This window comes from Paramacrobiotus metropolitanus, unplaced genomic scaffold (assembly GCF_019649055.1).
Source record: "Paramacrobiotus metropolitanus isolate TYO unplaced genomic scaffold, Prichtersi_v1.0 Parri_scaffold0000107, whole genome shotgun sequence".
NCBI classification, from domain to species: Eukaryota; Metazoa; Tardigrada; class Eutardigrada; order Parachela; family Macrobiotidae; genus Paramacrobiotus; species Paramacrobiotus metropolitanus.
The window spans coordinates 1,930-20,527 of NW_026570327.1; the positions used below are offsets into that span (position 1 = coordinate 1,930).

At 42.0% G+C, this 18,598-nt stretch overlaps 3 protein-coding genes across 5 annotated transcripts; 1 reads left to right on the plus strand and 2 right to left on the minus strand.

Annotated features, from left to right (window-relative positions):
• Nucleotides 1–3,857: 3,857 nt before the first annotated feature.
• On the minus strand, nucleotides 3,858–9,706 carry LOC129597590 (serine/arginine-rich splicing factor 1-like). 3 transcript variants are annotated; one of them, XM_055495207.1, is made up of 5 exons: nucleotides 9,180–9,706; nucleotides 7,433–7,661; nucleotides 6,708–6,778; nucleotides 4,564–4,665; nucleotides 3,858–4,466 (listed from the first exon to the last, which is right to left on the minus strand). In XM_055495207.1, exons 1-5 carry the CDS (start codon nucleotides 9,216–9,218, stop codon nucleotides 4,212–4,214), a joined length of 696 nt encoding a protein of 231 aa, XP_055351182.1. In that variant the 5' UTR covers nucleotides 9,219–9,706; the 3' UTR covers nucleotides 3,858–4,211. The 3 variants fall into 3 exon arrangements, with proteins under 3 accessions (XP_055351182.1, XP_055351183.1, XP_055351184.1); XM_055495208.1 differs by lacking the exon at nucleotides 9,180–9,706 and adding an exon at nucleotides 7,746–8,066 and having other exon boundaries at nucleotides 7,003–7,661; XM_055495209.1 differs by lacking the exon at nucleotides 9,180–9,706 and having other exon boundaries at nucleotides 7,003–7,736.
• A 155-nt stretch (nucleotides 9,707–9,861) lies between these two features.
• Nucleotides 9,862–14,486, minus strand: LOC129597589 (RNA polymerase-associated protein CTR9 homolog). The gene is made up of 5 exons (XM_055495206.1): nucleotides 13,545–14,486; nucleotides 12,579–13,257; nucleotides 11,815–12,520; nucleotides 10,841–11,650; nucleotides 9,862–10,647 (listed from the first exon to the last, which is right to left on the minus strand). Exons 1-5 carry the CDS (start codon nucleotides 14,261–14,263, stop codon nucleotides 10,100–10,102), a joined length of 3,462 nt encoding a protein of 1,153 aa, XP_055351181.1. The 5' UTR covers nucleotides 14,264–14,486; the 3' UTR covers nucleotides 9,862–10,099.
• A 146-nt stretch (nucleotides 14,487–14,632) lies between these two features.
• Nucleotides 14,633–18,479, plus strand: LOC129597598 (histone deacetylase 11-like). Its single transcript, XM_055495221.1, has 9 exons — nucleotides 14,633–15,045; nucleotides 15,329–15,495; nucleotides 15,964–16,064; nucleotides 16,369–16,485; nucleotides 16,605–16,653; nucleotides 16,854–16,984; nucleotides 17,095–17,191; nucleotides 17,376–17,445; nucleotides 17,807–18,479. The coding sequence occupies exons 1-9, from the start codon at nucleotides 14,960–14,962 to the stop codon at nucleotides 18,126–18,128; spliced, it is 1,140 nt and encodes a 379-aa protein (XP_055351196.1). The 5' UTR covers nucleotides 14,633–14,959; the 3' UTR covers nucleotides 18,129–18,479.
• The last annotated feature ends 119 nt before the right edge of the window (nucleotides 18,480–18,598 follow it).

Below are 18,598 nucleotides of genomic sequence, written 5' to 3' on the forward strand. Positions count from 1 at the left end.
GATGTTCGATAAAGGGTGAAAAAATTTTAAAGTCATGCATTGCAGTATGATAGTATCTTTTAATTAAAATTCATATGATAATATCACACATCAAATTGGTAGGTGAAAAAACACAGACAAATGCAGTTGCAAAATTTAGTTCAAATAGGTACTAAATTAAAATTAAATTAATCACTACTTATGTCTGTACAGTATTATTTACTTAAAGTATGTTTAAATTTGAGGTATTTGTCGAAATTCAGAATAAATGCATCGTAATTGATTACGATGAGGTTTTAACATGGAGTTTTGGCAGAAGTAAACTAAACATGAAAACAGGTGGATCCAGTCATCCGATTTCTTTAATGATCATATATTCAATGAGCCGTTTCAATATCTCTACTGATTTGTTGGATATTTATTTCCAGAGCATAAATTAGGAGATTTGGAGCATGAAAAAGTATGCCGTGATAAAATCAAGCATTAATATCAGTTAGATACAGCCATCCGAAAAAATTTTATGGCTGTGCTTGGCAAAGACTTCTGGCGCATTTTATCAGATTTGTCTGTATGTAGTAGAAAAGTGCAGAAAATGAATTTAGGCATAGTAAATGGTAATTCGCCAAAACAGTTTGGCTAAACTGTATTGTGTAACGACTTATTATACGAGGACGCACGCAGTCAAACCGACAGTACAGTAAAACCGACAAACAGACAGTACAGTCAAACCGACAGGACAATTCCTCCGACAGCCACTTTCTCTGGAGATACAACGGGGCAATGCGGCGTCAGTCATGGGTACAATGGGGGAAGCGGAAAAGTTAAGTGAACTCTGGATGTTATAAAGTGTAGCTTTTTCGCTTGCTCTCAATGTTTTTTTTACTGGCTCTTCTGTGTTCGGTTTTCATCAATAAAGAATCTTCCCGTACAGTAAATTTTTTCAGCGAGACCAACCGACAACCATGCACACAAGCAGATTATTTTTTCGCATAAAAACCACCCGTGGAAGGGAGGTATCGTTTACACTGTATGCGTAGTACAGGTGACAGCCATCCGTGGATGGTTGGCAGTCGCTTGCACAAAGCGCGCGGTTGTCGGTTGGTCTCGCTGAAAAAATTTACTGTCGGTTTGACTGCGTGCATCCTCGTACTGGAAAACTAAAAGCTTTCTTTTGGCATGAAAACATTTTACATGTACACAAGTGTGTGCAGTCATCCGATGTGTTTCCTATTAACTGAAAAAAACATTTAAAACGCACAACCCACCGCGTTTGAAAGACGTTCGCCATATTGCATAACACGCAGTTTACGCTAATTGAGAAAAATGAGTACATGACCGCTGTTACCGATTCGCGGACAGTAATAAAACTTAAGGCTTTAACGCAATACTGTGTTATGCAGTATAAAAATCAGTACAGTACTATTAGCATTAGGTGCCGTACTATATTATAAGTATGCGCCCAACCGCGCCCAACCACAGATTTACTGCCACCCGTAAGCGGTTGTGGGCGTGCGTGTTACTTGCTGCGTTTGAGATACCGATTAACAATATACAGATATACAAAGTACAAACTATCTTATAATAATATTAGTATATCAGCAAATTGTAACAATTTGCCGATATATGCTCTGTAAACTTCGAATAATTCTAACCGAATGGAAAAACCAGAACCCAAAAACATTCCGAAGACACCCTGTTAACATAAAAATACTTCACATCAACAAGCAGCACTAACCAACAGTTAATCTTGTATGCTTCAAATGCTCAAACGCCGCACATGTGCTGTATATACAGGACCACAGGTGACGATCCTAGCTCCTTAACCCGCCTGCACCTGGCTCTCTTCCAGAGAGAGAGAGAGAGAGAGCCGCCCGTGAGGCTTTTGTTTAATTCTTCTCGATTATTAACAGCAGTAATTTTTAGAAGAATTGCAAAGGATCTGACTATTGGTCGAAAACCTCTGATACTGCCCGGTACACTATTACGGTATTCCCAGTACATAGTGCTGTATGTATTAAAGCACTTGAATTAAGTTTAGCCACGCCCACTTAACCATGGCCGATGAAAATATTTTTTAAGTATACCCAAGGGTTACTCTGTCTTCCTGCAAAAAAACGAAATTTTTCGGAGCCGGGAGCCGGTGACCGGGCCCTGGTTAGTACCATGTATTGCACTTGTACAATACTCTAACAATGTGTTGCCATGTGGCATGTACAAGTACCATGTATAGATATTGCTTGCTTACTGTGCAATCCTATCAACGCAGTGAATGGCGTGCATACTTGAGTTACATGCAAACTTTAAAGTGTTCTTAAGATTTCACTTCGAGTTCGTTCGTGTTGATTTCAAGCCTTCTAGCTTTGCGTTTTCTCGGAGCTCATCAAATACCGACGCGATCAACAAGGTTTTGTCGCCTAAGTAGCGGATTACCGCCATGATATAATACACCGTTAGAGACTTCATAAATGCATTTGTATTGCAAACCTGAATTTTTCCGGAAGTCCGCCGGCTTTTTAGTTACAAAAATCCGGCCGGGATTTGTAAAAAATATTACATGACGAGACAACAATATAAAAGGTATTATCATTACAACGGTACTTATGCAAACAGCTGCTGCTGATTGAATGCTGTTATTTACAACAGTGCCCAGTGCCCACCGATCTATGAATGCCGTCAGGATGTTTGCATTTATCCAGTTTGCATTTATCCAGTCTAAAGTATAATCAAAGTAAAACTGATTAAAAAGGGTCCGCGAGAGCACTCGATCCGCGTGCGGAAACACCGGCCAATTTGTCCCTGGAGGTGGACACAATTTATCCGGACGCCAACGAGTGTTTCTTTCTGGACGCGGGCAAGACGCCGCGCAAGCGGAAACGCGCCTCACCCGATTTGCGCTCGCACGCCCGCGCAGGATACCAGCGCGATGGCGCGCATAAAAATGACCGCCAGCTCCGCAATGTCTTTTCGGCAGTTTGAATGAGCGGCTAATAGAAGGGTAATGGTGGTTAATGCCTCGGTGGCAGACAAGCCGGGGAATTTGTTTTGTTTGTGTTAATAATATTTGATGTTTCGCTAATATTGTGGTGTTCATCTTTTTCAAGGTTTGACGTTTTTACGGGGTCATGTGAATATTTCCTTGTGTTGTGAAACGACAGAGAAGTGTCTGTCGTCTGGGGCTATCGCAGAAACTGAAAATATTTGTCACTGGAAAAATAAAAAAATTGATGGAAAAATGCATTTCTTTCCGTGTTTGAGATGCGAAATTAAATTTCATAAAGTAACGAATAACTGGTTTCTGTTCTGACCATGAATTAAACGGCACACAGCTGTCAGCCGGACTACAGCGTACCGCCAGGAAAACTTAAGTTATTTTACCTATTTAGTTTTAACAAATAATGACTATTTGTAAAAACTGAATAGATAAAATAACTTAAGTTTTCCTGGCGGTACGCTTATTTTTTTGGTAATTCAAAACAGTTATATTTTAGCTGCTTTATTAAATTTACTTTCCCATCTCAAACGCTGAAAGATATTGAGTTTTCAACCAATTTCCCGATTTTTCCAGTGCCTACTAGGGTAGTTTTCTTTCAGCGTTTGAGATGGGAAAGTAAATTTAATAAAGTAGCTGATATAACTGTTTCTGTTTGAATTACCAAAAAAAATCGGCGTACCGGCAGGAAACCTTTAGTTATTTTGTCTACCTAAGTTCGTATTTTTCGATACATACGCATTACATTAACATGACTGCATGATTACATTTTGCTGTTTGCTCTGCATTTAGTTACTATGTAGTACAGAACGTTTTTTACCGACACGTCATTTTTACGACAATCGATCGCAGAATTAATATTTCAGCGAGACGCCCTTTCCGACAGTTTAATTGATTTCAGTCTATTGCTTCCACAAAGTTCCACAAGAGCAGTTAAATGGAAGTTTCATAAAAATTCCCGTGATGCCACCAAAACAAAAACAGCGGATACCCGTTATGCATTACGATGCCGTCATAAAAAGTTAACAAACATTTCCGATGAGACCTGATTACAGCAGGAAAAAGAAACATGGCAACCGTTAAATAAAGCGAATAACAGCCACAATTATGCCTTAACAATACGCATTCGTCAGCGCAACAATATTCCCCGACAACCAACACTTTCCTGACAGTAAAACGGTGTATCCAGTAGAGGTGAATGTATGTGATGGCCCGGAAGTGGAAGCTGTTGGTGATCCACCCATTAAGCCGGGCTCTTGCTGCGGGACGCCGGTGTCTTGCTGCGCGAGTGCGAATGCGCCGAGCGACTGCGCGAACGCGACGCCTCCTTCTTGCGCTTACTGTCGTGGTCGCTGACGGCGCCATCATCCCCGCGCGCTAGCGAGTCGTTGCGTTTGGAGCGCACAGGGGTCCGGCTGCGACTGCGTGGGGAGCGGGAGCGCGAACGGGAATGACTGCCGCCTTCCGCCGGCTTCAAGCGGATGTACGATGTTTCTCCCTGTAAAACGCCGAATTAATTCTATCTATCACAGAACCGAAATACTGTACCACTCGGGAAGCTGTGACTGATCACAAATGCGTACAAGCAGACGCACCTCGTGAGATCGGAACTTGGTGTCGTCCAGTTTCTTGATGGCGTGGTCCATGTCGTCACGACGGACAAACTCCACACTGCCGGTGCCGTCCTTATTGTCGTCCGCATGACGGAGAGACGAGTACGATAGGGATAATACCGTAATATCAATCCTACCGACCTGACTCAACGACAGAGAATGAGCTGATAATTTCAATGTGGCATAACTAAGCAATATGCATAAGCTACGAACTACGCGAAGCAAGAATACGACACTGCATTCCGACGATATATTTTAACGAAATGGCTACGCGCGAGAGCCTCCCGCGCTATGAGTTTTGGCTACGCGCGAGAGTATCTCGCGCTATGAGTATTGACTACGCGCGAGAGTTTTTCCCCGCACAAAAAAAACCACCAACAAACAGTTTAAATCAGTGCGTTTATCACCACATGGCAACCAAAAATTACGGGAAGTTCACCTTTTAGTGCAAGTAATAAAACATCTGACCGTACCGGCATTTTACATTTTCTAATAATTCAAGTATTCACAACCATCAGCCGATATGGCCTCAGAACTTAAAGTGGGAAATAGATACGAATCCTACGCGGAAGTTTTGAGAGCAATGGAGCCAGCGAACACATCAAAAGTCTATAAATCCCGGCGGCAAAGCACTTTTTGAGCGGCGATTTCACACAAATTGCGGTGCTGAAGAGCGTTTCCTCGACATGCCCCTACTTATTTGTGCATTCCACGCAATAAAGACATGGAAGTTACAGATCGCAAAAGAACAGTTGAATGTCACGGAGAAGCAAGGTCTGCTGACGGCTTTCCGTGGTTTACTTGTACGCGCCACAAGAAGGCATGTTCCAAGAACGGGAAGCCATATTTCTGCAGAGTTGCACCGACAGGCTGCGAATTTACTACGAAAAGAATTGGGCGTAGGATTCTGCGATGTGGTGCATGGCAAAGCGGCGTGAACTGAGAACGTTTGGCAACAACACCACAAATCAAATAGAAAGGTTTTTCCTTACTGTGAAAACAGCGCTGCGCGGATCGGGACGATCGATTGCCAAACGTTTCCATCTAACAGAGTGCATCGAGATTGTCATGTCCGTCATTGACCATAAAGCCAACCTTGCAGAATATCAGGATTACATCAACATGGCAAAGACGATGATACTACACAAATATCCAATTCCAGAAATCGGATCGGCGATCGAGGCAAAGGTCACTGACCTTGCCGCTCGAGTCATCAGAGGACAGTGCGTCTTGTACTTGAAGGAAACATACGAAGTAAGCTCTGGAGCGGAACGAGGAAGCTGGGTACTCGCTAATACCAAAGGCGGAAGAACTTACGAGGTAAATGCGTCTGCATCTTTGACCGGTGCTCAGTACGTTACTTGTGAAAATTTTCGATGTAACGTACTGACCGGTGCTCAGTACGTTGCATCGAAACCGGCACGTTGGCGCCTCCTCCCAGATCGCAGGGATGTAATCCTCGAACGAAAACCACGGTGCAAGATCATAACTTCACAGTAACAGCAACAGATACGGTTGAAATACGCCGGCGGTTGCATCTGCCCAGCGGATACAGAACAGTTTCGCTTCGAAAATTGCTCACATACTGAATGATACAATAACTGTTCTGTTTCTTAACCTGACCACCTCAAGAAAAAATAAATTTGACGTACGTGGACGTGTGTTCAAAAATAATTGAAAGAACCGTACAATTTCCAGTTTATGCCGTAACTGGCGGTCTAAAATATTCCGTGAGATATTCTCGCGCGGTTTTTTCTTCTCTTAAACGTTTTGTTCGTAGTTTTATTGGGCGGGGAAAAACTCTCGCGCGTAGTCAATACTCATAGCGCGAGATACTCTCGCGCGTAGCCAAAACTCATAGCGCGAGAGTATTCTCGCGCGTAGACATGACCATATTTTAATACCAAACTCCGACACTGCCAAACTCAGAATGCGAACCAACTGATGCCAAAATACTGCAACTCTCGGACTTATATAGGCGCGAAGCGCCTCCGTGTAGAAACAACCAAAAGTAGATCCGAACACAAAAGAGAAACTGCGAGAAAGTACAAAAATATAGCCGTAAAGTACGAGTACATATATCTAGAAGTACGTACATCACTGCTACTGTACACCATATTCCGTCACGCACAGCAGACATCGCTCGCTTCCCGCATATGATCCTTCAGATCCTGCCAACTGCCGGATTTGGGCAGACCTGTGCCACCAAGACAAAGTTGTTGCTGAACAAACTGGCGACCATTAACAGCAAACAAACCTCAACAACAGTCAACCAATTCCATTCAACACTTCCGTCTTACCGAATTACTTATGGTAAATACGAGTATATAACAATCATTGGTTGGCGGCATTAAACAACCTGCTCAAACTACCCGTTTACGATAAGATCATCATGAGTGCTTAGAATTGTGTGTAACGCGCCCTTCATCATATCTTCGCGAATTCCGCGGGGTTCCTGAGAGTAACCTCCGTCAAAGACTCAAGAGCCCCATCCGCGCATTAATCCCACTGATAAATTTTCATAAAACCAAGCTTCACCGTCAAACAAAACCACATTCAACCAGAATTTTAATAAACATTTATTAACAAGCAGCAACAAAAAGCAAAAGACGATATAAGCCTATAAGAAAATTAAGAGTCTAACGTGTGTGCATACCGAACAAGAATACAGCAATTTGCAATATCGTCTTAGTCCTTCCACGCTATCATGCCACAATTGCCAAAATTCACGGTATCTGATTCAGTGATTCTGCAGTTCTATCGATAGCGACAATTAATGTGACATGGCCGCATGAAAAACAAGCAATGAAAGCTATCCAATGATGGTACAGTCACTACAGTGCATGATTACCCAGTAAGTCCTCGCACAGTATTCCAGTGGCCGTCAAAAAAGAGGCTAATTGCCCATCGTTCTTCTTCGTACGGAAGGAATCGGAGTGTGCTGCCCTGCGGGTCCACGTTAAACATCTGTAGTTCAGCCGGCAGATGCTGTAGACCCGGAACACCCAGGATTTCGACGCTGGTTGGCCGCTGTTGCAGAATAAGATTTTGCACAGGAAGCAGGTGCAGCGCAGGTGGCCCTGTGCAGTTATAAGCAAGAATTAATCTAAACATGAATGCAGATTGAAGCACGATTAAAAATGAACAAGAGAGCATTTACGTACTCATTGTGATAATCATATTAAGGCGCTCAAGCGCCTGATTGGCGTTATTCATATTGTCCAATGTCCATATTTCTGAATGAATGACAGAGCAAATTATCTCAGCTGGGCTGGCGCCTATGGCGTACCAAACGGGCCAGAGTTTATCCAGACAAATGCTAATGACAAATGCTTTTTCAACATTAAACAAATGCTACTGACAAATGCTTTTCACTACCAGACAAATGCTTTCAGAAAAAAACTTTAACAGACAAATGCTACTGACAAACGTTTTTTTCGCTATCAAACAAATGCTTTTAGAAAACACTTTAACAGACAAATGCTACTGACGAATGTTTTTTTACTATCAAACAAATGCTACTGACAAATGCTTTACACTACCACCGCAAATCTGATTGCGGACTTCGAAACTTTTTCACATTTAAAAATTCCAATTCCACTCTTCCAGTTACAGGGAATTTATTGGAGATCACTGTAGTTTGGTGGGATTGGTCTGAAACCATTTGTTTGATAGTTGTACGGTTGTACGTAGCGTGGGCCCCCGAATACCTTTTCGATTTTCGCCTTTCACCGTCCCCCGTGGTCCGACGTGGGAAAACACTTTGCAGTTTATTTCCTGCACAATAATTTTGCTATGTTTGAAAAGATGTACGCATTATTGTAAACATATTATTGAATCCCGGAAGTTATTATTCTTATAAATTCCAGCAATAAATTCTTCTGAAATTCAGAAATTACTCCAAATTGTATGCCCAGAAATTCACTGCGCGACAACGTAATTGGTATTTTGTCCGACTGTTTAAAGCAGTATCATGTTTCGGACATTTACGAAAATTATACTTTAGAAATATCTTGACGAATGTAAGTGAATGTACAGTACAGCACTATTTTGAAAACAAGCAACTGTGGTGAAAGCAAATGCAAATGTCGAGCGAAGGAAATTTTGACTTGAACCGTTGGGCCAGGCATTAAACGGAATGAACGGAGGGAAAAGTAGTACGAGTACCGAAAGTTTCAAAGTTTTTTTTGTGTACAGAAATACGAGTACGATTGAAAGGCAATGAAAAGTTCAAAAGTGGTGAACTGAGTCGTCCAATTAATAAGTTATTCTCAAATCTTCTAAACGGTGCCACCGCGAAAGTGGTTTTTGGTTGTTCCACTGACTGGTCATTAACACTGACTGCTGATAAGTACGTATTTATTACGATCGTAGTGTTATTAACGAAAATTAATAAGTATTGTACGCAGTACGAGTAGATCTCCATTATTGAATGTTCGTGCAGTTTTCAGCCACTGATTTACTTCGCGCAATTTGCGCGGGGTCCACTAGTTCTTTTATATAGATAGATAGATATTATGGGAAATAAAACCGTAGCCATCACTGGAAAAAGTCCTGCTACACAAAAAAGAAGCACCAACTACACAAAAACAACAAACCATGAACAAGAAAATTTCCAGTGCATTGCATTCCCTCATTCTTTCCCTTCGATCACAAATTAGGAGCACTTTTACCACTAACAAAACGTAGTAACTAGTAACGTAACACCAGTAACTAGTAACGTAACACCACTAGTAACAGAATCTATTCTGTTTGAACCAGTTTCGTTATATCCGATGATTAACTGATGAAAACTGGTTCTGATTACAACTTCGATCGTAATCCCGGCATCTAGAGGCTCCAACAACAACCGAAATCCAAAGAGATCTCCGAAAATTTCCCACGCAATATTCGAAAATTTCCCACACTGCGTAGTATTCGCATTTTTTCACCGTGCTGACTGGGGCAAAGAATCTGCATAACGGAGAATCATGTCATTTTCAGTCAGTTAAATAGCATACAGTTACAACTAAGATTATAGTACAGTTATAAAATATATACCACCACTAAACAATTGGCCAACTAACGAAATGGTAAACCTGTTTTTACTTAATGGGAATACATTTCAAAGTTGCAAGAATCACCTTGCAACCAGCGGACTAGTGATTGTGACAGAGTTAGTGATTTACCAGCTTGCTGAAATCGAGCTGCTGTGTTTCTTCAAAACTGCTAAGAAAATATGGCTGTAAGCCTATAAAGTACTGAGAAATGTGGCCATCAGGCCATTTATATAACCATGTGTCAGCGGTAATTTCATTATGTTCGTACACGAGCTCACTCCATAGTTATCAAAGTTCTACTTTTGCCAAACTGAAGCTGAAAAACACAAGCTTTCAGATTACTAGCCTGGTACATCAAAACAAAAATCTCACTGTCAGAGGACAGCTATCAAATGACCCAAACATCGGTTTACAGTAGAAGCTCAACAAACTGCAACCCACATAAGAAACTGGAACACCGAAAAGCGGTCAGCAGATCCTCACTCCGAGCCGCTATCATTCAAACTCAGCTTTGATCTTTTCGGCTCATCGTCGCTTTCATTGCCTCCTTTGTCCATGTCCATCCCAAAATTTGCATGTTCCGTTTCTTCATCCGAAGACGCCAGTGCCCGAACTTTCTTCGGGGAGCTCTTCTCTTGCGCCTTCTCGGTTTCTTCTTCATCACTATCCATAACCCGCGCTTTTTTCTTTACCGTCTCCTTTTCCTCGTCCGAAGAAGCCAGTGCGTCTCGTCCGCTCGGCAAATTATTCCCTTCATCATCGGACGATGCAACAGTATCTTTCTTACTCTTACCACCCCCGTCGTCTTCGCCTTCTGAAGATGAGCTAGTATCCGTGTCACTGACGGTCTCTTTTGTGAGATAACGTTTTCCTTTTGGCCCAGCATATGGATCATAATCCTTGCCTTTTTCTTCATCAGAATCCGACCCAATTTCTCCTTCCCGTTGGTCTTCACGCTTTTTCCGACCAGCGAGTCTCTTCTTTCGGCCTTCGGAATCATGTTTCGATCGCTTTCGACTCGGCTCACCTAAAGTATTTAAAGGGTTAATATCAATAACGATTTACGAGTATACGAAGAAAAACACGGCATGCCATGTCAAAAAAACACGGTCAGGTTCCGTATACTGCCAGTCGTGAAAAATTAAAAACACTGTCGACATATAAAATATTATTACAGAAAAATATTTCTATTAAATTATTTCTTTGAATAAGCAACCCACCAGGACGGTCTTCGTAAACATCACCGTCGTTAACGAATCCATCGTCCGCGTCATGTTTCTTCGTCCGCTTACGTGGTCTGACAACAGCGTCTTCCGTTGCTGACCGCAACAGCTTCTCCTTGACTTCCAGAGCCCTGTTAAGCACTTCTTGGCGTTTCTTCATCAAGTCTTCCTGCTCCTTCAACTTCTCTTCTTCCTTGCGGACGCTTTCCTCTTGAACTCGTTTCTGATAAGCCAATCTGGCTTCTTCCACTTTTTGACGTGTCAGTTTCTGAGCGGCATCTGTCTCTTTCGCACGATCGAGGTGATAATCCGCTTGATTCTTATAATCACTGCACATTCGAGCCTGCTCTGAGGCTTTCGTTGGATCAATGAGAAACGATTTATCGGTTTCCAGCGCTAAATTCTCGAACATTTCCTCAGCGCCTTTGAGATCGGCAATTGCCCCCATCACATCATACAGTTCGGCGCGCGAATCTTTCAACGTAGTCACCGCCATTCTCTTCATCACTATGGCCAGATTATAACGCACTTGCGAATTTTGCGGTACAAGATGACGGGCCAACTGTAATGTGCGTCTGGCGTCTTTAAGATCTCCGTTGAAGTACTGAGCGCGCGCAAGATACAGATGAATTTGCGGATCCAGTTGTGCATCTTTAAACCGACGAAGCGCATTTTCATACATTTTCATACCGGCAACGTACTGCTTAGCTTCACAATATTGATGACCAATATTTAACCACAAATCCAATATGTCGGCCGATGATTCCCGCACAACTGCGAACATTTCTTTGGCTTCCTCGGTTTGACCTAACAAATGTAATCACATTCAATTTCGCAGTTACGTAGACTACTGTAGGAATACAAAATAAAAAAACAAACCCTTATCCGGAAATTTATTACATACCAAATTATGGGAATAATAACGGCAACAAGAAAATCGTAAAGAAATATTTTTTTGCGTGAAAAATTACCGATTCTGGCCAATAACGCTCCCAATCCGTTCACCGCGTAGATATTAAACGGGTCAACGTGCAACACTTGCTTGTAAAAGTCATACGCCCTGTCGACATGTCGTTTCTTCTTCTCCGGATCGGCTGTGCTCATATACAACGACTCCAACCAAATATTTCCCAAACTCAGCATGGCATACGTATCGGTTTTCGACTTCGGCAGCGTCAGCACCTTTTCGTATTTCTTCTGAGCCAGGACATATTCCGCTCTGGACATATGCAGGTTTCCGAACAACAACTGCGCTACTGGATGATCTTGCCCGACACTGCCAGCCAGTTTGAACCAATCTGCCGCCTTGGGAAAGAAGCCTCGATCCCGCTCCATGCACCCGTGACGGAGATAGCAATCCAGATAACTAGGATTCTTCTTCAGAATGCTGTCATAGCACTCCCGGGCTTCTTTAAAGTCGCGAGCTTCTTCCGCCAGCCGACCTTGATTGTACGTCATCGTGGTGAGCAGTGCACCGTAATGTCCGTCGGGGACTTCTTTCTGAGCTTCTTCCGCTCGTGCTTTAGCCATTTCCAGAAACTTCCGACTATTCGGAATTTCGTTCAGGTAGAAGTACAAAACACTGATGTTGTTGAACAGCTCGGCCGGCGCATCGTCTTGTGACGATCGCTCGTTATATATCTCCAACACCCGAAGGTACGTATTCAATGCAGAACGCTACAAGCAAACGAATTTAGCTACTAATTGCAAATATGGGAACAAGAAGATTTCTCACCGGAGCATTTCCTTCCTGCAGTTCGGCAAACTTCATATGCGCGTCAATATCATCCGGGCACAACTCGGTGACTTTCTTCAAATAACCTTTTGCCTTTTCTCTTTTGTCGGCCTCCCCCGTTGTAAGATATAATAGTCCCAGAATCTTCAGCGTCTCAACATTATTCGGGCTCTGTGCCAAAACTTTCTCAAAACACTGTGTCGCGCTTTTGTTATCCCCTCTCTGAATGTACATTTGGCCCAAACCATACCACGGCAAAACAAAAGTGGCTTTAGCAAACTGGGTTGCCTGATAATAATACTGGAATGCCTGATCGAAGTCCTCCTTGTAATGGAAACTTCTTCCCAGCATATACGCCGATTCGGCCTTCAGGGTGTCCGAATACGACGTCTGGAATGCCACTGTGGATAGATTGATGGCCTTTTCGGTTTCGCGTCGATAAAAGAAATGATCCGCTAAAAGGTTTAGATTGATCGGATTGGATCTGTCCAGTTTGTACACTTCACCGATCATTTTTCCGGCTTCGAAAATCGAGGCGGGAGTTCCCTCGTTCAGTAAGACCACGGCACAGCCGACGTTGGCTCCCACACAAGTCCGGTCAATTTCCAGTGCTTGTCTGTATGCCATTTTGGCTTTATCATAACGACCCAACTTGAAAAGACAATGTCCGATCGCCATTCTACGAATCACCAAAAGCAAAACATAGTTGTATTTCACAAACTGCAACAAAAAACGTAAGCAATAAATATTTGGTCCTCCAAAAACTGATAACAAACCCAAGTGAAGCCGCATGTTTACAACACTTTCACGAAAAATCATTAGAAAATACGCTGAATAAAATCTATAAAAAGGTGAAAAAAACAAGATATCTCCGAAAGCCAGACATAAACAACGAAAAATGTTTCGAAAAACTGCTTTTGTTGTATTTAAATGTTTTCGCTGTGTTTAAAAATCCGAAAATATTACCTGACATCTGCTGAACATTGGGGATAAGCCGAGAGCAATCGCCTAAATTGTTGCAGTGCCAGCTTGTAGTCCTGCTGATGAAAGGCAACAATTCCGCGACCTTGCAGCGCAAGCGGATCATTAGGCCAGCTCTTCAACACGAAATCAAACTGGGTTTTAGCCTGCTCCATCTTCTCCGGATCCAGGACACAGAAATACGCGCGTCCCACCAAATGGTACTGATTATAGATGGCCATCCGGTCCACATGTGTGTACAACACCGTGGCTTTCGACATGAGCTCTTTTTTACGATCACCCGTTTCCTTGGTCGACTTGAGAGCATAATAATTCGCCAGTAAATCCAGGCAGAAAGCCATATCGATGAGATCCTCCTGCGAGTCCTTATGCTGCATCTGGTACATAAAATTCTGATTGGCCTGCTCGAGGATCTGACAGAAGACATCCTCGCGCTGATGCACCAGGTAGTGCAAGGCCAGCAGATTCCAGATGCGAGCGGGGGGCTTCTCGGATTTCAGCATCTCAAAGACTTCCTCGGGACTCGTCACGTCTTCAGGATTCGTGACATCATCGTTGGCATCGGGTTCCAGTTTAAATTCTACAATCATAGGCACGCCCATCGAGGATGGATCGGTACTTCGAACAGGAAACGGGAATTTCTTTTCCTGCAGAAAATCATTGTACCAGTAGTCTGGCACAGGTTGGATCACGTGTGCATTCATTTCGGCGAAGATGTGAAAAGTACTCTACACGATAAGAATTATTTCGGTATCTGAGACTGCTACTATACAATGCAAAATATTAAAGCATTTTACGTGAAGAAGCATTTAAAGCATTTTACCGCGTCTCAAGAAAAGAATTCTTCGCACAGAGACAAAAAATTAAGAAATCGAGAAACTCAGGAACTGCGAACTGTCACAGTGGCGCATTGCCATGCTGCTGCAGAACGAGTCGATAGAGTCGCGTGTGACCATGTGGCCGACCACCGCAAGCGGAAGTCCAGTATTTACTTCTACACCTAAATGACGTAATATTGTATACGGTGTTTACCGTTTACGGTAACAGAGACTGTACATAAACCTAGATGCATTAGTGCGTGGAAAATTTCGTTGGATTTTCCGTGTCACGAAATTTTGCCGAAAATCATTAAATTATTAATTACTTCTCACACTTCTGGAATTCTCATTATCCTTAATTCATAATTACTTCTTTTAAGAAATTAGTGAACACTTTGATTTTCATTTCCCCACAGAAACTCGATCCTGAACTGCAGATGTTGGACCGATGATCACCGATCTAGTGTTGGCTGCATGTATTAGTTGTAACACTTTTTCCAAAGAACTTTTCGTGTAGAATGCAAATCTTTCCCTTTGCCAACCAAAGTGCGGTTCTTCCTACGAGGTCTTATCAGCCCTGTAATGGCGCCATGCTCTGGATTGTTTAGTTGTTTTGGCAGAAGCCGATCGCGACATACCAAATCATACATGGATCCCAATCAAGAGCGGTATGTATGTGGCTTGTGCTCAAGAAACGATCGACTGTGCTCAAGAAACGTTTTTGCGACTACGATCGATCGACTGTGCGAACGATCGACTGTGCTCAAGAAACGTTTTTGCTCGTGACTCGAGCGTGATTCTGCTTATCGCTGAGTAATAATTGCTTAACTATTTGAAGTGTTTATCATTCCATGGCTTCTGCTGGAGTATTTGACGTCATTTTTTCTACGGTCCTTTAGTTTATTACGAATACTCGTATTAGTCGTTCTCTAAATTTCTGTTTTTGTGCAGTTTGTCGCCGAGTGAGCAGTGTCGCCAAACGAAAATCTATCGCGATGTCGCTGAGCACCAGTGGCCGATCGTGTACAGTCCCGAGTATAATCTGTCCGTTATGGGAATGGAGAAGCTCCATCCGTTTGACGCGGGAAAATGGGGGAAAGTGTACGAAAAACTGAAAAGTGAGCTGATTATTAACATACTGGTTTTTTGCGTCGGTTCGGACTCCTATCCCTCCGATCCGATGCATTTTGCCTGCAGATTTATTATTTATTTACGTTCGTCACTGAAATAATCAGCAGCACTATCTGCATTGACTTGATCAGCTGATATGAAAACAGATTGACTTCAGCGTGCGTAAGAGCATTCTGTGAAGTAGATCTAGATAAGAGGTTGTTATTTTATTAGAAATTTTACTGATATTATTTTTATATTGGATGATTTTCCTTATGTCTTTATTTTGAATTTTTATTTTATTATTATTTTGATTTTAAAGGAGTTGTGTCTGGTTGTAGCCATGAGAATTGTGAATCCCAAATATTGAATAGATGATTTGTTTTACCGATAGAAACTCGAATTGTATGTCCAGCGAATGGTTTAGGAAGCGTACAGTACGATGTTGTACATTAATTACGCTGGTTATTCTGCAGAACAGGGGATGATCGGCGATGATACAGTTGTGGAGCCCATCGAAGCATCGGAAGCGGATTTGTTAGTGGTGCATACGCCGCGTTATTTGGAAAGTCTTACGGTAGGTATTGACATGATTACCAACTGGTTTGATAAAATCTTTTACTTATGCCAACTACGCAGGATAAGTGCTACACTGGGGTGATGGAGATTTAGGATTAGGATTTTTACTGCTTTAAATTTTAATTTCGTACGAAATGGTCGAAGTGATAGTAGCAGGCAGCATCATAGTGTCCGTGCTGGTAATTGCCGGGAGCAGCATTTTACCTTATTCGTATCAGTTTTATCCGTATTAGTTTTCGCAAACTATGTTGAATTTGATAAATAATTCCCAATATAATTGACTGAAGTAAATCCGTTTTTAGTCGAGCGTTGTGGTGGCCAGAATTACGGAAGTCCCACCAGCTGCTATGCTCCCGAACAGTGTGCTGCAGCAGAAATTCTTGCGACCCATGCGAATGCAGACCGCCGGTACAATTCTGGTATGTGTTTTCTGAAACTCCTTTTTAGCCTTTGACCAGTGCCGCACTTTGTTAGAATTGTTCTGGCAACACTTTTCGACACTGTTATTAACGGTTGCACTTATTTGTTGATTGATTAGGCTGGCAAATTAGCATTGGAACGGAAATGGGCGATAAATATTGGTGGAGGTAGATACTACAATACGATACGCTCGTTTCAAGTATTTTTGTGAAAAGTTGAATTTTTTGATTTTGTTATCTTGTTTTGAATTTTGTTGTTTTGATGCTGTGCTAATATTAATGGGAGGTGTTCAAAATGCAGTACGTACTTTTTCGCTAATGTTACTTTGTATTATCCTGTCCTTCAGCCGGCTTGAATTGTTTTTTAGGGTTTCACCACTGTTCCGCTGACAATGGCGGCGGTTTTTGTCCATATGCGGATATAACGCTATGCCTGCACTTTTTGTTTCATCGTGACTTAATCAAGAAAGCTCTCATCATTGATTTAGACGCCCATCAGGTTAGTCCCGGGCTGGATATTTGTGAATTGTTGGCTGTTTTTCAGTTACCGTAAAGTTTGTTTGCCGACGCCGTAAAACGTAAATATGAAATGCATTTGCGTACATGCAGGGAAATGGGCATGAACGGGATTTCATGAACGATGACCGAGTGTACATCTTGGATATTTACAACGAATGGATTTATCCTCATGATTCCACAGCAAAAAGTATGCTTATTGGTGCTCGCTTTATTTGCGTCGAACGAGCAAACATCTTATTGTTAACAGACACTAATTTAATTCTTTTCTTTTGCTACAAAGTTTTGTTGTGGAAGCGAATAACATAAGATCGATGTCTTCGCTGCAAGCGCTTTCTCGGTTTGATTTTCACCTTTTGCGGTTTTTTTTACAGGAGCTATCAAGCGCAAAGTGGAACTGTCTTCGGGTACAGCCGATGAGGAATATCTGGATAAAGTGCGAAGGTGACGATGAAGAGTATAGTGCGAATAACGAAGGTTAAATTACATGATACCAATACCTCGTAATTACTTTTCCTATGGTTAGGTAATCTTATACAATAAAGAGTTTGGAAAGTTGAGTGTAAAAATCTATTTTCTTCGATTTTCCTTTTTAGAAAAGAGTTTGTGAATTATTTATTGTTTGCGCAGAATAAACCGACATATATTGAAAGCGCGCTCAGTTTTACGCATTGAGTATGCAGATTTACGCTGTACTGTATACTAGTAATGATTTTGCTTTGACCTAACCCTTATTTGAGTATTTATTTGCCGTTTTAGTCAGTTGTGCAACGTATCCTAAATAATTGAAAATATTGAATTGCAGACATGTTGCTGGTGCCATGAACGAATTCCCGGCGAATATTATCATTTACAATGCCGGTACGGACATTTTGATTGGAGATCCTCTAGGCGCAATGAACATAACACCAGAAGGGATTATCACGCGCGACCAGATTGTCTTCGAGGAAGCCGTAGCGCACAGCATTCCCATTGTGATGGTGACCAGTGGTGGTTATCAGAAGCAAACCGGGCCAATCATTGCCGATTCGATTCTGAATCTGTACAGGAGAAAACTCATCCAGTGGGATCCGGCCGAGGCCTTTGAGAAGCAACATGGACGTTCTGTGGACAAGTCAGAATTGTGATGCCTGTTGTATTATATTCTGCACGAATGTGAGCATCGACTTCTTGATCTTCAATCTTGCCGAATCATAATTAAAGGTACTTACTCGTATTTGTACATTTTGTAACGGTGTAACTATGTGATCTGCAAATTCTGCATGCTGTACAGAGATGTGATGCTGGTCATAAACCTCTAGAGCACTTTAATAATTTAAACGGTGTTTGTTATGAAGTTGTTCAATGTGGAAAAGTTGCTGTGGATTTGCGTGGTCATAATATTTTGTGATACATCATGTTTTCTGCACCATTGGAATTTCAGTCGAAGATTACCTCGTTGCTACTTTTGTGGTATATAATTACAAATAAATTATTTAGTACAATTATTTGTGATAAAATAAGCGATATGTGCAAAACTGCAAATCTGATTGCAAATGCAGCTTTGCCCGGTATCGCTACGAGTAGCCATTTTTTGTAGCCATGAGTACTTAATTAA